The following is a 20,396-nucleotide window of genomic DNA, read 5'->3' as shown; positions in this document are numbered from 1 at the left end:
TACAGTATATGATAATTTAAAAAGGAATTTAAGTTAATTAATTAAAATTAAATTATTAATATTTTGCCTTAAAGTATAACTCATAATATTTTTTCCAAATTATTCCACAATAAATTATTTATTTTTTGATATCAGTAAAATTATTTGTCAAATATGTTTAGCTTTCGTTAATTTGCGCAATTTACAATATTATCACATTCGATTTGAACTTTCTTTACCTATTATCATGGGTTTCTCAACGACAAACGGACCAATTCTTCCATTGACTAGATAATGGACATCGGATCCACATATTCCAACCACTTCCATCTGTAGAAGTACCTCTGAAAAGAAAACAAATATATTAATAAATCAGTAATTAACTGAATTCAACCAATTATGTACATTTGGATGGCTAACCTTGTGGTGTATCGGAACACGGGACATAGGAAATCCAATGTAAATTTTTAAAAAGTCAAATATTATCTCTCCAGATGATTTTATGCAAAAATTATTTTAGACTTTTTTGAAGAGTCGTGTTAATGTGAACCTGTGTGTTCATCTAGTTCTAACATATACATATGAGATACACGCAGGTTTATATTAATAGAATTGTGCGATACAGTGTTTACTAGTTGTATACCGTATGCACTCAAGATTCTAAAGAGTTTTTTGTAACGTAACAAATAATTATTAAAATGATGAAATCTGACGTCGGTATATGAGACATACAATGTATAAGTCATATGTATGTGTGATACTTCGTATCATAGTTGTGCCTATAGTACACACCTTGTAAAAATGTGACGTATACACATAATATAAATATCTATATAGACACTTTGTAATAGTGTACTGTTGTGTCTACATTCTAGCATGAAATGAAGGTGTGCGCATGTGCGGATAGCCTCAGCGTAGACACACCGACCAAGTGTATCTTAGCTTACTTCGGGTTTTTCTTATTACCGATTCTGAGCCGTCCTAGAACTGTGATACGCATGCGCAGAAGGAAATATGAAGAAATTATTTCATTTGCGCATGCGCTGCAGGGTTCTAGGACGGTTCAGAATCGGTAATGACAAGAACTCGAACAAAGCTCTTATGTGTCCTCTTTCCTTTCTCCTTTCTAGGAGTGGTATGTGTTAGCAGCCATTATTGTTTTATCATTCGGAAGCTCTATATAAATGTTCTGTTTGTGTGTAGTTTAAAAGAGATTTTAAGGTCAGTACACATTTTTAATTACTTTGTTACACCTTCCTAAGAGTATTATTAATATTATAGCAGCGACTCTTCCCTTACTCGATACCCAATTTACCAAATTTTGACTCCAATGAATGAAAACTCCAAATATTCTTGTTTAATGATGAAGAGGTTAGCTGAGTTAGCTCTGCAATATAAATTTTTTTAATTTGGAAATAATAAAAATCTAAATGGACCAGAGAAAGAAAGATTTAAATACTTCAAAGAACTTCTTACACTGATATTCGGTAAGTTATTGATGGATCAATATACAGATATGTTTAATATTCAATAGTCAGTTTCATATAAAATTTAAGGGTGAGATTGTTAATCTGGAAATAAAATACAACAAAGTTCAACAGAGTGCTCGATGAATGAGTATGCTAATAAACCAACTGCTTGGAGGGAAAAGAGCAGAAAAAAATGACTAAACGAGGTCCACCAAATCGTGGCGATATACCAGTGTTTACCATTTTAGTATGTTATACTAGGTACTTATATTTTTAATACATTTTGATACAAATTCTGTTCTTTTACAGTGTTTTCTTACTTCTGGTTTCTGCAGTGTAAATAATTTTTATTATTGTGTTATTTGCGCTATTGCGTTCCATGATATAAAGAAATATAAGAATTTTATTTTTTAACCACTTAATCCATTTTATGGAAGAAAAATTAATCCAAAACAAAAATGGAACAATTTTAAGGCTACTTCTCTTGAACTTACGATCGAGATACTTTTGGAAAATACAAAGTTTTGCCTTCCTAATTTTCGTTCTAAAAAGATATAATTGATATCATTGAATAAATATTTCTTAAAAAGAACGAAAAGTTAGGCATCAAAACTTGTATTATTTCCTAAATTCGTTCATAAGAAGTAGTTTTATCTAGCACAAGATGTATATACGAAGCAAAATACATACGTATACACGCGGTAGTCATAACTGCAATGTGTAAACGTAGTTTAAACGTAATACACAAGTACTGTGTATCCTACGGCACACTGTGTATCCCTTACTTTGTGTATACGTAAATGCTATACTGTGGCTACATTGTGAGGCGGATGTTTAACCTTTGTGCATACGTGTTGAACTACAATGTGTAAACGTAGTATATTTACATCGGGGGAATTGTGTCACCTTGTGTCTACATCTAATAATGTAAACACATCGTAAATGTGATTTGATGTGCTGTATGGGGTTAAAGTTGTACTTTTGCATAGAATTTCGTTTAATTCGGAATGGAATTTCTCTAAATGTTATTTACAAAAATCTACCTTCAAATTACTAAAAATGTACTGTATGATAAAAAAAACGGCGTCTAGTTGGCTGGGAAATGACGATCACTGACATTTCCCACATAAATTTACATATAAAATGACAGCGATCTTCATTTCATAGCCATCGCTGACGCCGTTTTTTTTATCATACGGTATAATAGTCAGTGTACTGCATATCATGAGAGCCTTTGTGGCTTCCCTATGTATTGGTCTTAATATGCATGTTTCATAGAAGTTTATTGTCCAGAGAGTTTACTATAACTTCCTGTGATGGTAATATTTATTTTGAATCTAGTTTAGATTCTGGTGAATCAGCGGTTTTGTCCGAGTTGATGCTCAGCCTGGCAGTCCTATAGTCTCGCAGTGATTCCTCGGAGTCCTCTTTGGATAATATCACACAGGGTACCTTCATGTTTCTATCGAACGATCATGACTATGTCATATGCATATCCAATGATTCTAGCATAGATATTATGGCAAATAACTTTAACTTTGATGGTTAATTCCAGTTTTTAAATGGAACATCCCGTATATTTCAAAACTTTTTAAGTAAGTTTTTTAAGATATTTATAACAACGACTCTTACTATACCGGGTGCGTCTCAAAAGTGGCTCACCCCTATACCTTCTCTATTTATTCAGATAAAACAACGAGCTTTGGTATGTTAGTATATGACATATATTAGGATTGATTGACGTATTCAATTGTTTTCAGTCCTGTTTTACCGGAAATGACTAGAACTTTTGTTTTTTAAATGGCATCCTCGGTATTTTTTTACTTTGTGTTATCAAATTATTCGTAGAAAAATGATTTTTCCAATTATGCTAATGAGCCACCCTCGTTCCATTTGCAAAAATTGAGATATGATTAAAAATAGGGTTTGGGCATCTTTTAACAAGTCAGGACAAGACACTAAAAACACTAGAAGATCAGACCCATTTTTCCAAGGCTCCTTGATTAAAAATTAGTATTTTTAACATGGCCATGGCACTCTAGATTGAAATTTAAAATACAATTTGTTTTGTCAAATGTCAAAGTTGACATATGTAGCATTCGATTCAGAGTGTCATTCCCTATCGAATAAAGTAAAAAAATACCGGGGGTGTCATTTAAAAATCAAAAGTTGTAGTCATTTCCGGTGAAACATGAAATGAATATGACTTTTGACAAGTGACCGAAAACAATTGAATACGTTAGTCAATCCAATTTATATCATATACTAACATACCAAATCTCGTTTTTATCTAACAAAATAAAAAAGTTATAGGAGTGAGCCACTTTTGAGACGCACCCGGTATATTACATTTAACCATGTACACAATTTTAATAGATTTCAAAATATTTTAGCTTTTTATACATTTTGATTATTTTTGTTTTGTGCCGCATTAATAATTAATATAGGTTTTAAAAAAGATTAAATGAATCACCTACCTAAATGAATAATCGCTCTGCTGTGAACATATATTAAACATAATTTTAGGTTGCTGTTTCTTTTTTGATTTAAGGATTTTGTTTAAGAATTGAAGAAAATTAATATAATGTAATATGGTAATGAATAGTGTAACAACAGAAAAAGAATCTTTTAACCTATAATTTTTCAGAAACGTTCGAAAATATATGACAAAGATGATTTTAGGTTTTATTATTTTTTTAATTATTAATTTTTATAAGTAATTTTAATAATGTAATGCAACACTTCATGTACTTGTACGTCTTGTACTTGAAAACTATTGATAAACGCTTTTTTTATACTGATATTAGAATAAAGAATATTTAAAAAAATTATTTGTTAAAAATTAATCAATTCTTCATCAAATTGCATATTCAGAAGGCGCCTTTTTCGAATTGGAAAATGATTATACATATATGTAATGAATAATTAAACTTATTCACTATATTTTATATTATAATAAAAGTAATTTCTTTAGTTTTCAAAATTATAGTTCGAGTTGTATGTAGTATGTATGTATGTACATTTGTTTTATACATGTTTAGGATAGTACCACATAGTACCAACAAATCTGTACCTAGCAACATTTGAAATTTAAATGAGAAACCAGATGTAAGTTGATGTTAAATGTGGATAATAGACATAAAAGTCTAGTAATCAAATGTTTTTCTTATAATGGAATAAAAGCGAATATAGTTAGTGGATTTTGTTATATCCAACCATAAAAATAAAGTAAATTTGTAAAAACTACAACTCGAAACATATATTACAAAATTATTCGTAGATTACTATAAAAAATGCGTTGGCAATTTACCTTAGAAATGACGTAAATATGTAAAATTATGCATTAAATGCCATTAATTGGTCTTTTCTAAGGTAACTTCATGCCGTATTTTTTCGATTATACTTTATACATAAAATGAAAAATTCTATGTCAATAAATCCTAATTTATGTCATATACTAACATACCAAGTCTCATTGTTTTATCTGAAAAAGTAAAAAAGTTATAGGGGTGAGCCACTTTTGAGACGTACCCGGTATAATATAAAAAATAATATCAATAATAATATACAGAATGAGTCTTAAATAAAAGCAAATATTTTTTGGGGTAGTATATATCGATCCAAAAAATATGCCTATGATTTTTATTTTTTTCGCAAAAAAAAACATTTTTGAAAATTTGAAATTTTTCGAAAAAAAATTGAAAATTATTTTAATTTTTAGTTAAATAACGTAATATTTTCATAATATGTCAACATTTTGAAAATTAACTTTACGAAAAAAGAAAATTATTTTAATTTTTAGTTAAACATCCGTAGTGATTTTCATAATATGTAAAATAAAAAATAGATTAACTTTACAAGAAAGAAAACCTAGAAAACATCCAGTGATTCTCAAAATTAAAAGCAAAAATATTTTTTTGGAGATCTTTAAAATAAAATATTTCGGTTATTTTGGACTTATTTGAAAAACGGTAGAGAGAAAATATGTTCCTTTTATCGAGATCTACCAACCCTGAAAATATTTGCACTTATTTACGACTCACCCTGTATAAAAAGTAAATTAATAAAATAAATTCTGTATCACGTATTACCCGCCTATGGCATAAATTAATACTTGAGGCTGTGCTTCAGGTGTAAATGAAAAAATCATATCGGGCTGTTTATGTTAGCGACAAGAGTCAATATTATTGTCGCAGTCTCGCACGCATATGAATTATTGAGATTTGAAGTATATTTAATTTTTATGTTTATGTTATATAAAAGTATATAATATGGAGAAATAAAGTGTTTATCTACGATAAGTGTTTCCGGATCTAAATAATTCGAAATCGCTACATTTAATTAGGGTTGCCAACTTTCAAATTAAAAATTGAAGACGAGAAGGTAAAAAAGAGGCACCGGCGAAACATTTTTGAAACCTGTCCCAAATGTCTAGTTTCGTGCACTTCTCATTATCCCTGCCCAAAAGATTACACTGCTGCCTTGAAATAGGACACGGGGCTGAGCCGTAGCTAATCAGGCTTGTCGTCCTGGAGCTCTCCAGACATGAATTGGTCGAGAATCCGCTACTAGGCCTCTCTTCTTGTTTCATCTGAAAACATGAATTTCAACAACTCCAAATAATTTTGCTCTAAGACCAAAAGAGAGCCTACCACCTGGTGCGGAACAAGCATGGCCGGTGTGGAGAAGTCTGAACCGTTTGCGTACTAAGGTTGGCAGATGCAAGACAAACATGAACCAGTGGGGCTACCTTGACGGACCTATATCCTGTGAATGCGGAGAGGAACAAAATATGAGGCATCTTCTCGTATGCTCAAATCTTCCAAACATATGCAGTCAGAGTGATCTGGCGGAGGGAAATACCAACGCTCTGGAGTGTACCAAGCACTGGATATCCTGTAGATAACCGCTGTATGCATATATATTTTCTGTAGTTTGTCTCATTCTGTAAGTTTTGTTCCTCTTTATGTTTATTGTTTGACTATATTCTTTTTAAATGTATGATGTGCCTTTTTTATTAATTTAGCCGTTTTGTATATTTTATATATTTTTTTGTATTTCTTGATTTTTTTTATATATACTGAGTCGGACACGAATAAATAAATAAATCTGCAAACATGACAGTTTCCTAGCTTTGATTTTGTTCAACCATTTCTTGTGCCCATTGTAATCGTGTAGGTTTTTGTTTCCCTGTTAATTTTGGAGCTCGCAATTGGTCAAGGTCTGTGACGATGTAAATTAATAGAACTTAATTGACGTGATGCACTGTGTCTTGATACAATAACTCCCTCAAGCCGTGCGCAAGTTCTCTACATAAAGAGCTCGTTGTACTTAATGGGTTCCTTCTAGCAATTATTGACAACTGACGATCTTGTGCTGCAGTAGTAAGTTTTTTCCGACCTCTTCCAAACATCACTTTATATTACCATAATCCAAATATCATTTTAACGCCTACAATTTCTGCCACTTCATTTTGTGATAGACCTTGTTGCAACAAAGTTACTATTTGGCTTCCGTTAAAGTAGGAAATAACATTTCTTGGCATTTTCATACGATAATAGCGTGATCCGAATGCAGAAGAGCTAAAATACTTGTAATAGTACTATTTGTTAAAGTTTGTGCAAAACATGTGAACAATATCTACACTACTAATACTGAATATTTAATTCTAAAAATACAAAGATGCTCTATTTATCGATATGCAATAATTTTGGAGATTATGTGTATACCATATCTACTTTTATTATCAGTTGACATTTTTGTGACAGCATGAAACAAATTATTTATCCAAGACTCGCTCTAATAATTCCGACATTATAGCAAAATATCAACGTATAACAATCGTCAAACTGTGCAAATATTAATATGGATTTTGGTTAATTTAACTTATTGTATTTTGTAATTATTCTTTGCCAATCAGTTACAAAAAATATCTTAAACAATAAGAAGAAAGTTTAAGTGAGAATTTTTAAAGAGCCTTGTTATTTATTTACAATCTATACCGGGTGGTGCATCGTCGTTGGAAAGATAAGAAATCCCATTCAAATTTTGAACTGTCTAAATATTGACTCTCCATCTCCTAGTAAATTTACAGTCGTAAATAAGTTTATTAAAGGTTTGCGTATCCTGAATACACATGCCAAATTTAAACAATTTTGGACAAGCCGATTTTAAGTAATTTAAGAAAAATTGCATCTATTTTTAGATTAAAACTAAGCAGGTAACAATGCAAAATCAGTCAAATGTCAACATATCTTAAGTTGTCAATCTATGGTTTTATCAATGTAATTTATTGTGCTATCGGTACTATCTACACTAACTACTACGTTATAGTTCCTACAGATAGTGTCCCTGAAATGCAATTTGTAATTGAGAGCTCAAACGCACTGACGATAAGTCGCAGCGACCAGCCAACGGCCAGTCTTGGTAGTGGATGGTAGTGCGCGTTGTACCATTTGATTAAAGCTTGATTTTCATGCATCCGTTGTCCGACGATACGTTGATACGATATTAATTTTATTGGTAAAATTTAAATACTTTGATTGGTTAGAAAATAACGCAGTTTTTAAATTTATTGCATTTGCGACTAGCAAAATCGTTATGGAAACAAAAATATAAAATGACACCAACGTATATCCGATAAACGGAGGCATGAAAATGCAATAAATTTAAAAACTGCGTTATTTTCTAACCAATCAAAGTCTTTAAATTCTACCAATAAAATTAATATCGTATCAACGTCTCGTCGGACAACGGATGCATGAAAATCAAGCTTTATAGTGCTAGCGGTACACAACAAAAACTGCACTTAATGATACAAGCAAGCCACTTTGCAGAGATGGTCTATGGACCTAATAAAACGATTTGGCCCGTAGTTCCTAAATTTTCATCCCTTAGGATTCCGGTTTGAGGGGTGGGGGGTGAAATTTCAGAGTAAAATACTGAAACGCGTAAATAATGCTAAAAAGGAGCGTTTAGACGTAATAATGCTTTCTCATGAAGGAAATGCTGATGTTAGAATACACAAACATCCCTTGGAAGACGATCCAAGACGCCACTTTTCAAAATGGCGACTGGCAAAGTAACATTTTTGATAATTCCAAACATTGATGTGTTGGGTATCATTTTATAGGTTTTTGAGATCGCTGAATAAGTTCGTAACCATAAAAATACGATTAGATACATCCCCAGTTATCTAGCCGTTAGTATGTGAAATATGAGTAAGAAAAAATAGGTGAGTATAAGTTAGAAGGCAACGAATTTTACTATAGGTACATATGTACTATTTATTTAACATAAAATGCAAATCTAAAGTTCGTCTAAATCTCGGTCATTATCTAATTCAGACTCTGGAGCGCTGTACCTAGAAATAAAAAAAAACAAATAACATACATATTTTTAAGAATATTGATAATGTTCTTTGCACTTCTTGCATGCCAAGGTGCAGGATAGTTGATACCGACGGCAAGAACATCGTTGGCTTTCACAGCCTTTGCACCAAAGGCTGTGAAAGCCAGCGATGTGGCTGCAACGAATGGCTGCACGCCACAGCTGTCTACAGCCCTACATTCATTCCAAAACTCTGGAAGAAGAGTCCAAAATGGTCCTTTTCTTTGACCCAACCCCACATTGTTGGAGAAGGAGGACTATCTGGAGGAGTGACCTGCCTGGTACGTACATCGTTTAATGTGTTGAAGCAGTGCACCGCTTGTTGGAGGAATTGTGTTTATGTGTTTGCTTTCAGTTGCGATTAAATAATCCTTGCTTGATTAACCGTTCTGCAGTTGTTTTCATCCCGTACACCACACAAGGCAACTGTGTATTCTTCCAACTGACTTTGCTTCTCCTAAACTTTCGGCAGTGGAATGGACACTAATGTATCGGCGATGATTTCCAAACCCGAAAAGTGTGTACATACAATTCCCGCAGTCCCTTCCCTTTGAGTTCGAAAAAGACTGAAACTGCTAGTACTTCAACATCAGTATCGTTGCTCTGAATCACTACACGTTCAGCATCGTACGACACCATATCCTTCGTATGTAAAATGAGGCGGCCATCTGCTTCCTCCATATGGGTACATAGGAAATCGTGAAATTGCTTGAACCTTGTTTCGACGATAATATTATATCGCCTACGTTTGTCACAATATGGATATCAGAACTGTCCAAAAGCGATTGGGCTAGATAACTGAACAATTCCCCTTTATTTAGATCATTACGAAGGTAATCATCGATCCCAATTACTTGGCAGGGTTTCAAGACAGATAAATTAACATTACATATATTTAAATAAAGGCGAACATTCGAATATGAAACCTTTCGTTGGAAGATCTTGACGACGAACTCCAGAACCTCTGCTATTGCACATAGCGCTCTTAAGACTTGTTTCTAAATACATGTCCCATGCTATCTCAACCCGCTTTGCTCCTAATTTTTTGACAGAATTGCTAATGTTGCTGCAATTGCACAACATATTCTTTGAAGCTTTTAATACCAGAACGGGGCTTAACACTGTGGGCCAGTCACCATCAAGTATCAAGGAGTCATAAACATCGGAAGCTGCTGTTTGAGGTGCAAGGTTTTCAAGGATATGCACAAGCTGGGATTTATCTCCGCTTCTCATTTCTCCATTTAGTGATAGTGATGGAGGGCACGTCTGATTTTCATGAGCAAAGAAACTGTTGAGATCCGTAAAATCGTATTCTGCGAATTTCATGACAAACGGTTTTGCAGATTTCCTATTTTTTTGGAACCACACTTATAACTTCTACAATATTTCCCAAAATTCCTACTAATGGCTAAAGGTCGTATTTAATAGTATTTTTATAATTACTAACGTATTCAGCGACCTCAAAAACTTATAAAATGATACCCAACACATTAATGTTTCCAGTTATCAAAATGTTATTTTTAGTCGCCATTTTGAAAAATGGCGGTTTAATCGACTTTGAGAGGATATTTGTATTTAACATCAGCATTAAGTTCATGAGATAGTATATTACGTTTAAATGTGCCTTTTGAGCTTTATTTACACATTTCAGTATTTTACCTCCGAAATTCACCCCCACCCCTCAAACTCGAATCCTAAGGGATAAAAATTTAGAAACTACGGGTTAAATCATTCTATTAAGTCCCTAGAACACCTCTGCAAAGTGGCTTGCTTGTATCATTAGATTACAGCTTTTTCTTGAAAATTTAGTTGTACCTATTAATGGTATTACTGGTCGCAGCAACCAAGCTGCGTCCGCTTGGTCGTGGACGTTAGTGCGCGTTGCATCGTTAATTGATTTTAATGGCCTGTCCATGGACCTGGCCAATGGCTCGTCGCTGCGACCTGGTCGTCAGTGCGTTTGGTCTCTAAAACTAGTGAATGAGGCAAAACCTAACGTTTAGAAAATACAATTATTTGATATTGACAAACTTATAGGATGACAACCAATGACAACTTAAGGTACGTTGGTATTTGCCTGGTTTTGCATTATTACCTGTACAGTTCTGCATTTAATCCACAAAACCTTATTTCATAGTTCTGTCTGAAAATCTTAATTTTGAAGAAAATGGACATAGAAAAAATTAAAAAAAAATATATAATATAAAAAGTAAATAAAAAAGAAGAATGCATTGGCAATTTTTTTTATTTTATTAGATAATTGTACTTAAAAATTCCGTCATAAAATGTAATTATTTTAATAATATATCAAATTCAAGTTAATACAAAGTTTCTGCTTTGAGAACGCCACTTTATTTAACACCTATTTGCTTAGTTTTATAGCAAGCCCGTAATATAATTTATAACATTTTTATCTGGCATTAATTATGTTGAGTATGTGTTTAACGTTCATGTCAACCTTATATGGTTGACATGAGGGATTATATGGCTTATATGAAAATCATATTGAATATAGTTGTTTATAGTATATCGGACTTTTATCACAAGCGAACTATTCTCTTGTATATAAATAAATCGCTTATTTAATTACAGATGCTTTAGATAGTTTGGTTTGCATTAAATAAATAAAGTTAATTGTGACAACACATTTTTTAACTGTTCAGGAAAATTAATACAAATTTGTAAGTGATCAGTAATGATAGACTTCTCATGAAAGTAAAATTACAGATGCTTTAGAGAGTTTGTAGAATGTAGAATGTTTAGGAGGAAGGTTAATCACTGCGACCTTACAGATCTATTGTGTCTTGAGTTATAGCGAGTTATAAATCATCATACAATCTTAGAGATTTGACAAAAGCCAGTATCTGAGACGGGTCCACATAGGCCAGTCCTCCATATCCGACATCAGCTGTACCAACGTTTATGGCACGAACCGTTGTCGTCTCTGGGCACTCAGTGATGAGGTGTTCTGGTGTTTCCACATGTTCTCCACAGAATCTGTATTCGCCGTTTTTCACAGCTCCCATCACTGACGTGTTCGTTGAGGAGACACTGTCCTGATAGAAACCCCGTTACATTCCAAACACTGTGTTTTTATCCGAGACAAAAACGTTTTTGACTAAAACCGTTTTGCTTTTTCAATGTGCATTCAGCATTAGATCTAATATCTAAGAGCAGTGAACGAAGCGATCAAGCGACGTGGTAGAACATCAGGCAGGTTTTCATTGGTATTAATATTTGTAATTCACTAGCATACTTTCATTCTAAAATATTCTACTTTTCCCATTTTTGCAGAGTAACTAGATACAAATCTCCAGTAATTTGAAAAGATAGTTCAGTTCAAGTACGGGTCGGTGGTGTGGTGAAAAAAGACATTGCAAGTGGGCGTGGTAGGGCTATTAAGTGCCACACAAAGGCTTACTTACCTGTGTGTAACAAGGGCCATGAAAACCTCTCCTACAAATGCTATGGAAGTTTTGTTGAACTTACCACCTCTACATATTTTCACAAGCCGATGCCAGATGGTTAATGGTCAGCAGCACATAAGCCAGACGCATTGTGCTGAAAACCAGAAGCTAACTGAACAGCTAAAAGCAGACAGGGTATTGGGATTATCGCTAGATGCAACAGCTACAAGGAAGGGAAGACTGTATAAAAGGTATACAGACGGCTCAAGAAAGTCAGAAAGCGTAGAAGCTGGAACAAGGGATATCTTTTCATGTAAGCCTATCTAAGGATGTGTAGAAGAAATAATAAGGCAGCAAAGAATACATCGTTCGATGGCCATCTTCACAGAGAGCCAAGCAGCGCTAAAGACACTCGGTTCCATGGAGGTCAATTATAGAGTAGTGTAGGATTGTGTGTGTGTTGCTCTAAATACTTTGAGTGTGCGTAGCAATATTACGTTAGCCTAGGTACAAGAGCATGAGGGTCACAAGGGTAACGAAAAGGCAGATGAAATGGCCAAATAAAGCTTATCAATGCCATTCATAGGCCCAGAAAGCAAAAGTGGTCACGAGAATGGCCACCAAACGATGGATGGCCAGTAAATCTTTAGAATGGTGAAGAAATCCACCAGGGCAAAAGAGTTTGAAGAAGAAAAGACAGAACACATTTTACGTACGTCAGTCTTCAACTTGCTAGACTTTGTGAAAACGATAGGACTAGAGAATGTAATCTAAGAATCAGAAGAAGACCACAAAAGATCTGCAAAGGTTAAACAGTCTCCACTTCTAAAGCTAGTATAGTGCCTTTTTTACATTTGTATGGTAAACTATAGCAAACTGGGAGAGTAGAGTAAGACTGTCGAAGTGGGGGTGAGCTAGTAGAGTGTTTCCACACGTAGAGTGTTAAAACAAGTGAATTAAGAAAAAAATAAAATAGTTTTGGACACATTATACTTTTTAAATATTTTTTATTAATGTTGACTTAATTTTGAAGTTTTTAAACAAGTTTTAATCAAGTCATGTGGCTAATGCAGCTGTCAAAATAAATTAAGGTTGCCAACTTTCAAAATAAAAAATAGAAGACGAGAGAGCAAAAAAGAGACACATTTTTTTTGGAAACTCGCTCAAATGTCTAGAATTTATCGTAACATAAGCTATAGTAAATATAAATCGTTAAACATGTTTATCGCTTCCACCAAATATTTTTTGTACATAAGTACCGTATGATCGAAAAAAAAACGGCGTCCAGTTGGCTGGGAAATGACGATCAATGACATTTCCCCTATAAATTTACATATAAAATGACAGCGATCTTCATTTCATAGCCAACGCTAACGCCGTTTTTTCTCGATCATACGGTATTTCTTCATTTTATTTTCTGTACAAACGAGTGGGAGTAGCGAAAAACAAATTAAATTTTTTTTAGCATTGTGGCGATATACAAATATTTTTTAGATTTTGAGTTTGGTATGTAAAAAAGAGGACTTTTTCAATACGTGAGAGAAAACAGCTCAGCGTTATAAATAGGACTGTCCTCTGGAATAGAGGATGGTTAGCCAACTCTAAAATAAACAACCATCTTTAATAATCATCTTTAATAGTCATTCAAGCCGGTCCCAAACGATGTGTCTATATTCACATCAACACCTAACTAACATTGGACACATGAACATTTGCCACATCGTGTAGGAAACACACTTGTGAATTGCAATATTGTCAAAGCATATGCCAAATGATGCGTCCAACGTTGGAGGCATCGTGTAGGACAGGCTTAAAGCTTATACGCGTTTTACTCTTTCTGTGATGGTAGTGGTGGGTGGTGGTTTACTTTAAGAGCTTAAACAAAGCTTTCCAAAGAAATTTCCGGCGAAAAATTCAGCGAAAATTTGCAAAATTTCAGTTTTTAAATTTTATTTATAGGGAAAATTACCAAAAAAAAATTTTGAGAGTGATTGACCAATAATTGATTGGTCAATTGTTTGTCATGGACTATCGGAAACACAAAATTATACCAGGCCATTAAGAATTATTTTTAAATCTTTCAAAAACATCAAATTTTCTATTTTTTAAAGGAAAAAAATAATGGGTTGTAGATTCAACACACTCTATTTTTAACACACACACATATTATCAAGAAACACACTATATCAAGAAACACTTACGATCATCTTTGGGTACTGGGACAGGTCTTTGCTCCTGCAAATTAAAATAATTAATAGTATAAACAATTATTAATTAATTAGTAGAAAAAAATTATGGCTATTTATATATATAAACAAACATTCTTAAGTAACTAAAATTATCTATAGAAAATGAAATTCACTCCTTTAATGGAAAAATATTAATTTAGTTCTATCTAATCGGGGGGTCATATTTATAAAAATTGTTAATAAACACAAGATAGGAGAAGTTTGAAGGCCTTGGAAAGTATACTTTATGATAAATTAATTTAGCAATATTTTCTTGTACTCGTATGAGGTCGCATGATTTAAAGAGGTATCAATATTTGATAAAATTTAATTAAATATTGATACTATTGAATAATATATCAAGAGATGGAAAAATAAGTTGAGATCAACTTTTAAATTAACAAAAACATGTAATTTGTATATTAAATTCTTAATATTAAAGAAAAGTTTCTTACTTTTATACGCTAGACGGAAGTTTTTATCAACACGATATATTTCATTAAACAGTACCAAAAATAATTATAACTATAATATTTTCCTTGACAATAGGAATATTGTATATTTTCATACACATACTCATACATTAACAAACTTAGAAGAAATTTATCTTGTATTTTTGTATTTAAGATTAAAAAAACAAAGTATTTTGATTCGATGATTTGATAAACCTCAGTAAATAATCTACCACTTCCAAGTATTCCTCTTGTTTATTGCTAATAAATAATAAGTCTCTAGTACTGCTTTGAGAGACAAAGTATTATCTGTTTCTTTATTTTGCTATGATTTAAATTCAGTACCTTAAAGCAAAAATGTTATATTGCGATTCTGACATTGAAATTTAACATTTGTGTCATTATAACTCATTATAAAATGTTATATTTTAACTATTTTATGATATAAAAACATATTGTTACCATGTATGTATGGTTAAAATAAATATTTTTATTTTGTGCTAATTTCTAACAGAAATATTTACTTTACCACCATAAATTCCACATGTGTATTTTTAATATATTTACACATTATTGTATCTCGAAAGTACTTATGTTTATTCATTAAATTAGTATGGATTCATTTAAAATTACCGTATTTTAACTTGGTGACTTAATATTGTTGATATGTCTGTCTATATGTATACACCCACAAATATGTTTTATAGTGCATGTTTTTACTGTTATAATAATTGTTACCTGTATGAAATCTTTATGGTGATATTACCTTGAATAAAACAATAATTTTTATATGCAATAATTGTTTATCAAAGCAACTTAATATCAGTTATATGCAGAAGTCTGAAATGATAATAAAATCTGAGCAATTTTATTATGATAAATATTATGAAATAAATGCTCCATAAAACTGAGTTATCTAAGTTGAGAACAGAAATTTTGATTAGAAAATTTTTGTCAAATCACCAATATAAGAATATCAATTTTATTTTAATTTTGCTACTGTCTTTAATTTACCATCTTTAGTAACACAAATTTCAAAGTATTGCTCTAATACATAAGGGTGTACATGAATAAATATTAAAAATCCCTAGGAATTGGTTGATTTAAAAAAAGTGTGTTTTTAAATCGACACAAAATGTTATTTACTTGTTATATACCGGGTGCGTCTCAAGAGTGGCTCACCCTTATATCTTTTTTATTTTTCAGATAAAACATCGAGATTTGGTATGTTAGTATATGACATAAATTAGAATTGATTGACATATTCAATTGTTTTTGGTCACTTCCTGTTTCACCGGAAATGACTACAACTTTTGATTTGTAAATGGCACCCTCGGTATTTTTTTTTACTTTATTCGATGAAAATAACCCTCTGAATCGAATGATATATGATATGTCATTTCTCACATATATGATATGTCATCTATGTCAGTCTTTTGGCATTTTCGCATATGGATTATTTGAAATTGTTACATGCGGTTCATAACGACAATTTGACTCGAAATACCAAGTGTGTGGTATCAAATTATTCGTAACAAAATGCTTTTTCCAAATATGCTAATGAGCCACCCTCGTTCCATTTAAAAAAAATTGAAATATGATTAAAAATACGATTTGGGAATCTTTTAACCGGCCAGGACAAGACATTAAAAACGTTAAACGATCAAATCTATTTTTCCAAGTCGCCTTGATTAAAAATTAGTGTTTTTAACACAGCCAGACTCTAGATTGAAATTTAAAATACAATTTGTTTTTGAGCGAATATATCAAAAGTTGACATATGATATGTCATTCGATTCACAGTGTCATTTTCTATCGAATCTAGTAAAAAATACTGAGGGTGCTATTTAAAAATCAAAAGTTGTGGTCAATTCCGGTGAAACAGGAAGTGGCCAAAAACAATTGAATGCATCAATCAATCCTAATTTATATCATATACCAAATCTCGCTTTTTTATCTGAAAAATAAAGTTATAGGGATGAACCACTTTTAGACGCACCCGGTATAGGGATAGAGTAATCCAACTTTCATTATATCTCAATCCCAAATTGCACATTCACCAGGCAGAGTGTGTAGTTTGCTAGTAGGATTAAAATGAATTTTAGTTTTTATTTTGTTAACTGCTCTATGCATAAAAGAAACATATAGAAACAAAAAGGTTCTAAAATGTCAGTTATGCACTAGAAAAGCTTTAATTTCCAAGTTTGTCAGTTGGATGAAAAACTTATAATATTTCAAATGATATATAACATACCAGGGGCGGATCTACAGGGGGGCCTTCCGGGGCACAAGCGTCCCAGAGTTTGGTGCAGTCATGTAATACGGTATTATTAATTTGACTCCGGAGTATGTACTGTGAGTAAAGTTTGTGTCTAGCCCCCCCCCCCCACCTTTCCCGAACCCTTAATCCGCCCCCGTAACATACCTATATACCCAAATAAGCAATATAGGTATCTAAAAACTCGATGAGACATTCGCACACTAATATACAGGGTGTCAGAATGAGATCAAAATAATTTCATTGGACACAATTTATCTCTATAGATACTTTTTTTGTCCGTTAGAGAGCATTAAAGTTAAAAAACACATTTTTTAGAATATTTTAAGAACCGTTATTCCAATTTGTATCAGATTTGGGGTGCCTATGCTTTGCTAAGCGCTTTAGCATTCGAATTTCACAAAAATCAAGAAAAAGTACAGGAAATGTGAAAACTACCTCCACCACCCACCACTACACACATTTTGGTAGAAATGTTAGCGATTATTAGCGCATACTAAAGTTTATTTTTTTACTATATATTACTACGACTATTTTTTTACTATATATTTCTTTTTTGCAACTCTACCGACGACTGATTAATATTTCGTAAAATTGTCCTTATGGTATTTACTACATGTTTTGCTTCTTGTAAAAAAATAACGCCACCGCGCATAGTTTTCGAAAAAAAAATGTTTTTCCGAAGCTGACTTACAAAAAATATATCTTGACACTTGTAGGTGCATAAAATCTAGTATGCGCTAATAATTAGTTGGTACTAGTTGGCGAAAATATGGAATGTGATGTTAGTATAACAAATAATTTTTGACAATAAACTTCGTAAATTTTCGAGTTTCGGGTAAGTTCGGGTATGTTTTTGATTGATGCCCCCTAAAGGGGCATTTTTTTACAAGAGACCAAATATGTGCTTAATACCGTATCATCGAAAAAAAAACGGCGTTAGCGATGGCTATGAAATGAAGATGGCTGTCATTTTATATGTTAAATTATATAGGAAATGTGTCATCGATGTTCATTTCTAAGTCAACTGGACGCCGTTTTTGTCGATCATACGGTACAAGAAGGAAGAAGGACCATTTTACAAAAAAAAATCAGTCGTCGGTGGAAAACATTTCTAGTAAATTTTATGTAGGAGTGGGGGTAATTTTCACCCTTCCAGTACTTTTTCTCATTTTTTTAAAGTCAAAGGTTAAAGCGCTTAGCAAAACATAGGCACCCCAAATCTCATTCAAATCGGAATATTGGTTCTTAAAATATCTTAAAAAATGTGTTTATTTTTTAAAGTTTGATGCCCTCTAACGGATAAATGAAGCACTTTTGTATAGAGGTAAATTGTGTTCAATGAACTTTGACTCCACAAATATGTAGTAGTTCTATGTCCACGGAATATTGGGACGGACACCCCCTATATTATTATTTATAATATACCTACTAATGATTTTATGTAGCATTGCTTAGTGATCGAAATTATATTAGGTAATTAAAGTATTAATTCATAAATATCGTTTTCTATAAAAAAATTAAGTATGTTATTGATTCGAATTTATTTTCAGAAACATTACTAAATTTTATTAAATACTCTTTATAACTGAAAAAAATAGCTTACTGTTTTATATTAGATCTTTGTAAAAAAATATTTATCAGTATCAACTAATAAGTACGTACGTTTTATTGTTTTATACTAGTAAAAATATTATGTAAATGGGTACTAATAGACAGAGCACATGTAAAACAGCTAGAATCTAATAAGTAAACGGTAATTTATTTTTTTTTAACGTATACAACTCTAATAAAAATTGCAAAATCGATTTTATTTTCATTCCACTTATATTTAATATAAAAAAAATTGTCCAGCTTAATAGATATTTATCTATAATTTTAGTCTAAAATTAATAGGCTACCTACACCTATAGAACGCATTATCATAAATTACCTAGGTATAATATACAATAGATAATAGATATTATTAAGGTGACTGTTTTGTTATTTATTTTTGAACGAAGCCAACGAACAACGACCCGTAATCTTTTCTAAGATACATTTTTCCCAGATATTCGCCAGAAATGACAGCCGTTATCAATAAACAAATAACTATATAGATACAACAATCTACAGATACTCACCAGTCGTAAATCGTTAATTCCGTAGAGCACAGCTGTGAGGTTATCGTTTGGTGCCATGGTTCGTGGTTGTTGTTGAACTTGGTCGTACCGCAAAACTTGTGTTCTCCGGTACTGCTTCTTTCTATTTATAAGTTTTGTGATATGTGTAAATGCTGGCGTATCATTGATACCGATGCTTAACGCTTATTATCGGTTTTTAAGAACGGTCAGTGGCGTAACTAGACGTTTTGGCGCCAGGGGGACAAATCTACTATTAATTAATTAGTTCCTAAACTATTATGAATAAAAAAAAAACGAGAAATTATATATAAATAGTTTATTTCAGTAATGCTTTTTTGAAATAAAATCGTAGTTCAGGAAAGTTTTAACTATACAGGGTGAGTCTTAAATAATTGCAAATATTTTAAGGTCTGGTAGATCTCGATAAAAGAAACATATTTTCTCTTTGCCGTTTTTTTTCTTGCAGTGCAGTGGCGAAATACCCATAAAGGATTTTTTTGGAAAGATGAATCCGCCACATAGGTATAGACATTTTTTAAAATTATTTTTGCTTAAATTTTGAGATCATTTTTGGATTTTCTTTCTTGTAAATTTAATCTACTACCTATGTTGCAATATTATCAAGAAATAATGTTTTTTAACGAAAAACAAACAATTCCAAAAAAATTTGGAATTTTATTCCCAATTTTCGAAATTTTTTATTCGCGAAAAAAACCTCATAATCGTGTTTCTGGGGTCGAAAGATACTACCCCTAAAAATATTTGCACTTACTTAAGACTCACGCTGTATAGTGCTTGTGGAATAAAATGGTACTAAAATGGTAGCTCAGCACGTTTAAAGATTTAGTCTGGGAGGGGTAGTGGCAATATTTAAATAAAGTACAAAATTAAAAATAAATTTTCGCTGAAAAATAGTGTGTCTGTAGTAAAAAATAAACTTGGACTGGTCTGGATATTCAATTTTAATTGGTTTTATTAATTCCTTGTGTGACAATTTTAAACGAATTATATTTTATATCACATTTAATCTTATTTAAATATCCTTCCTGGTAGGGGTTACCGCACCCGTAT

The 20,396-nt window shown here is 32.2% G+C and overlaps 1 protein-coding gene across 1 annotated transcript in view; it reads right to left on the bottom strand.

Annotated features, from left to right (window-relative positions):
* Window positions 1-19,477, bottom strand: part of LOC115881390 (sorbitol dehydrogenase-like) — a 28,182-nt gene extending 8,705 nt beyond the window's left edge. The window contains exons 1-3 of the mRNA XM_030898848.1: window positions 19,326-19,477; window positions 14,446-14,479; window positions 219-323 (exon numbers count right to left, since the gene is read on the bottom strand). Of these exons, the coding sequence (XP_030754708.1) occupies window positions 219-323; window positions 14,446-14,479; window positions 19,326-19,382 (196 nt within the window). The 5' untranslated portion in view covers window positions 19,383-19,477. The remainder of the gene's footprint in view (window positions 1-218; window positions 324-14,445; window positions 14,480-19,325) is intronic.
* Between the last annotated feature and the right edge of the window lie 919 nt (window positions 19,478-20,396).

Source organism: Sitophilus oryzae, unplaced genomic scaffold (assembly GCF_002938485.1).
Source record: "Sitophilus oryzae breed Bouriz unplaced genomic scaffold, Soryzae_2.0 scaffold_1718_pilon_pilon, whole genome shotgun sequence".
Taxonomy (NCBI): domain Eukaryota; kingdom Metazoa; phylum Arthropoda; class Insecta; order Coleoptera; family Curculionidae; genus Sitophilus; species Sitophilus oryzae.
The sequence above is the reverse complement of the archived record's forward strand: the minus strand, read 5'-3'. Positions and strand labels throughout refer to the sequence as shown.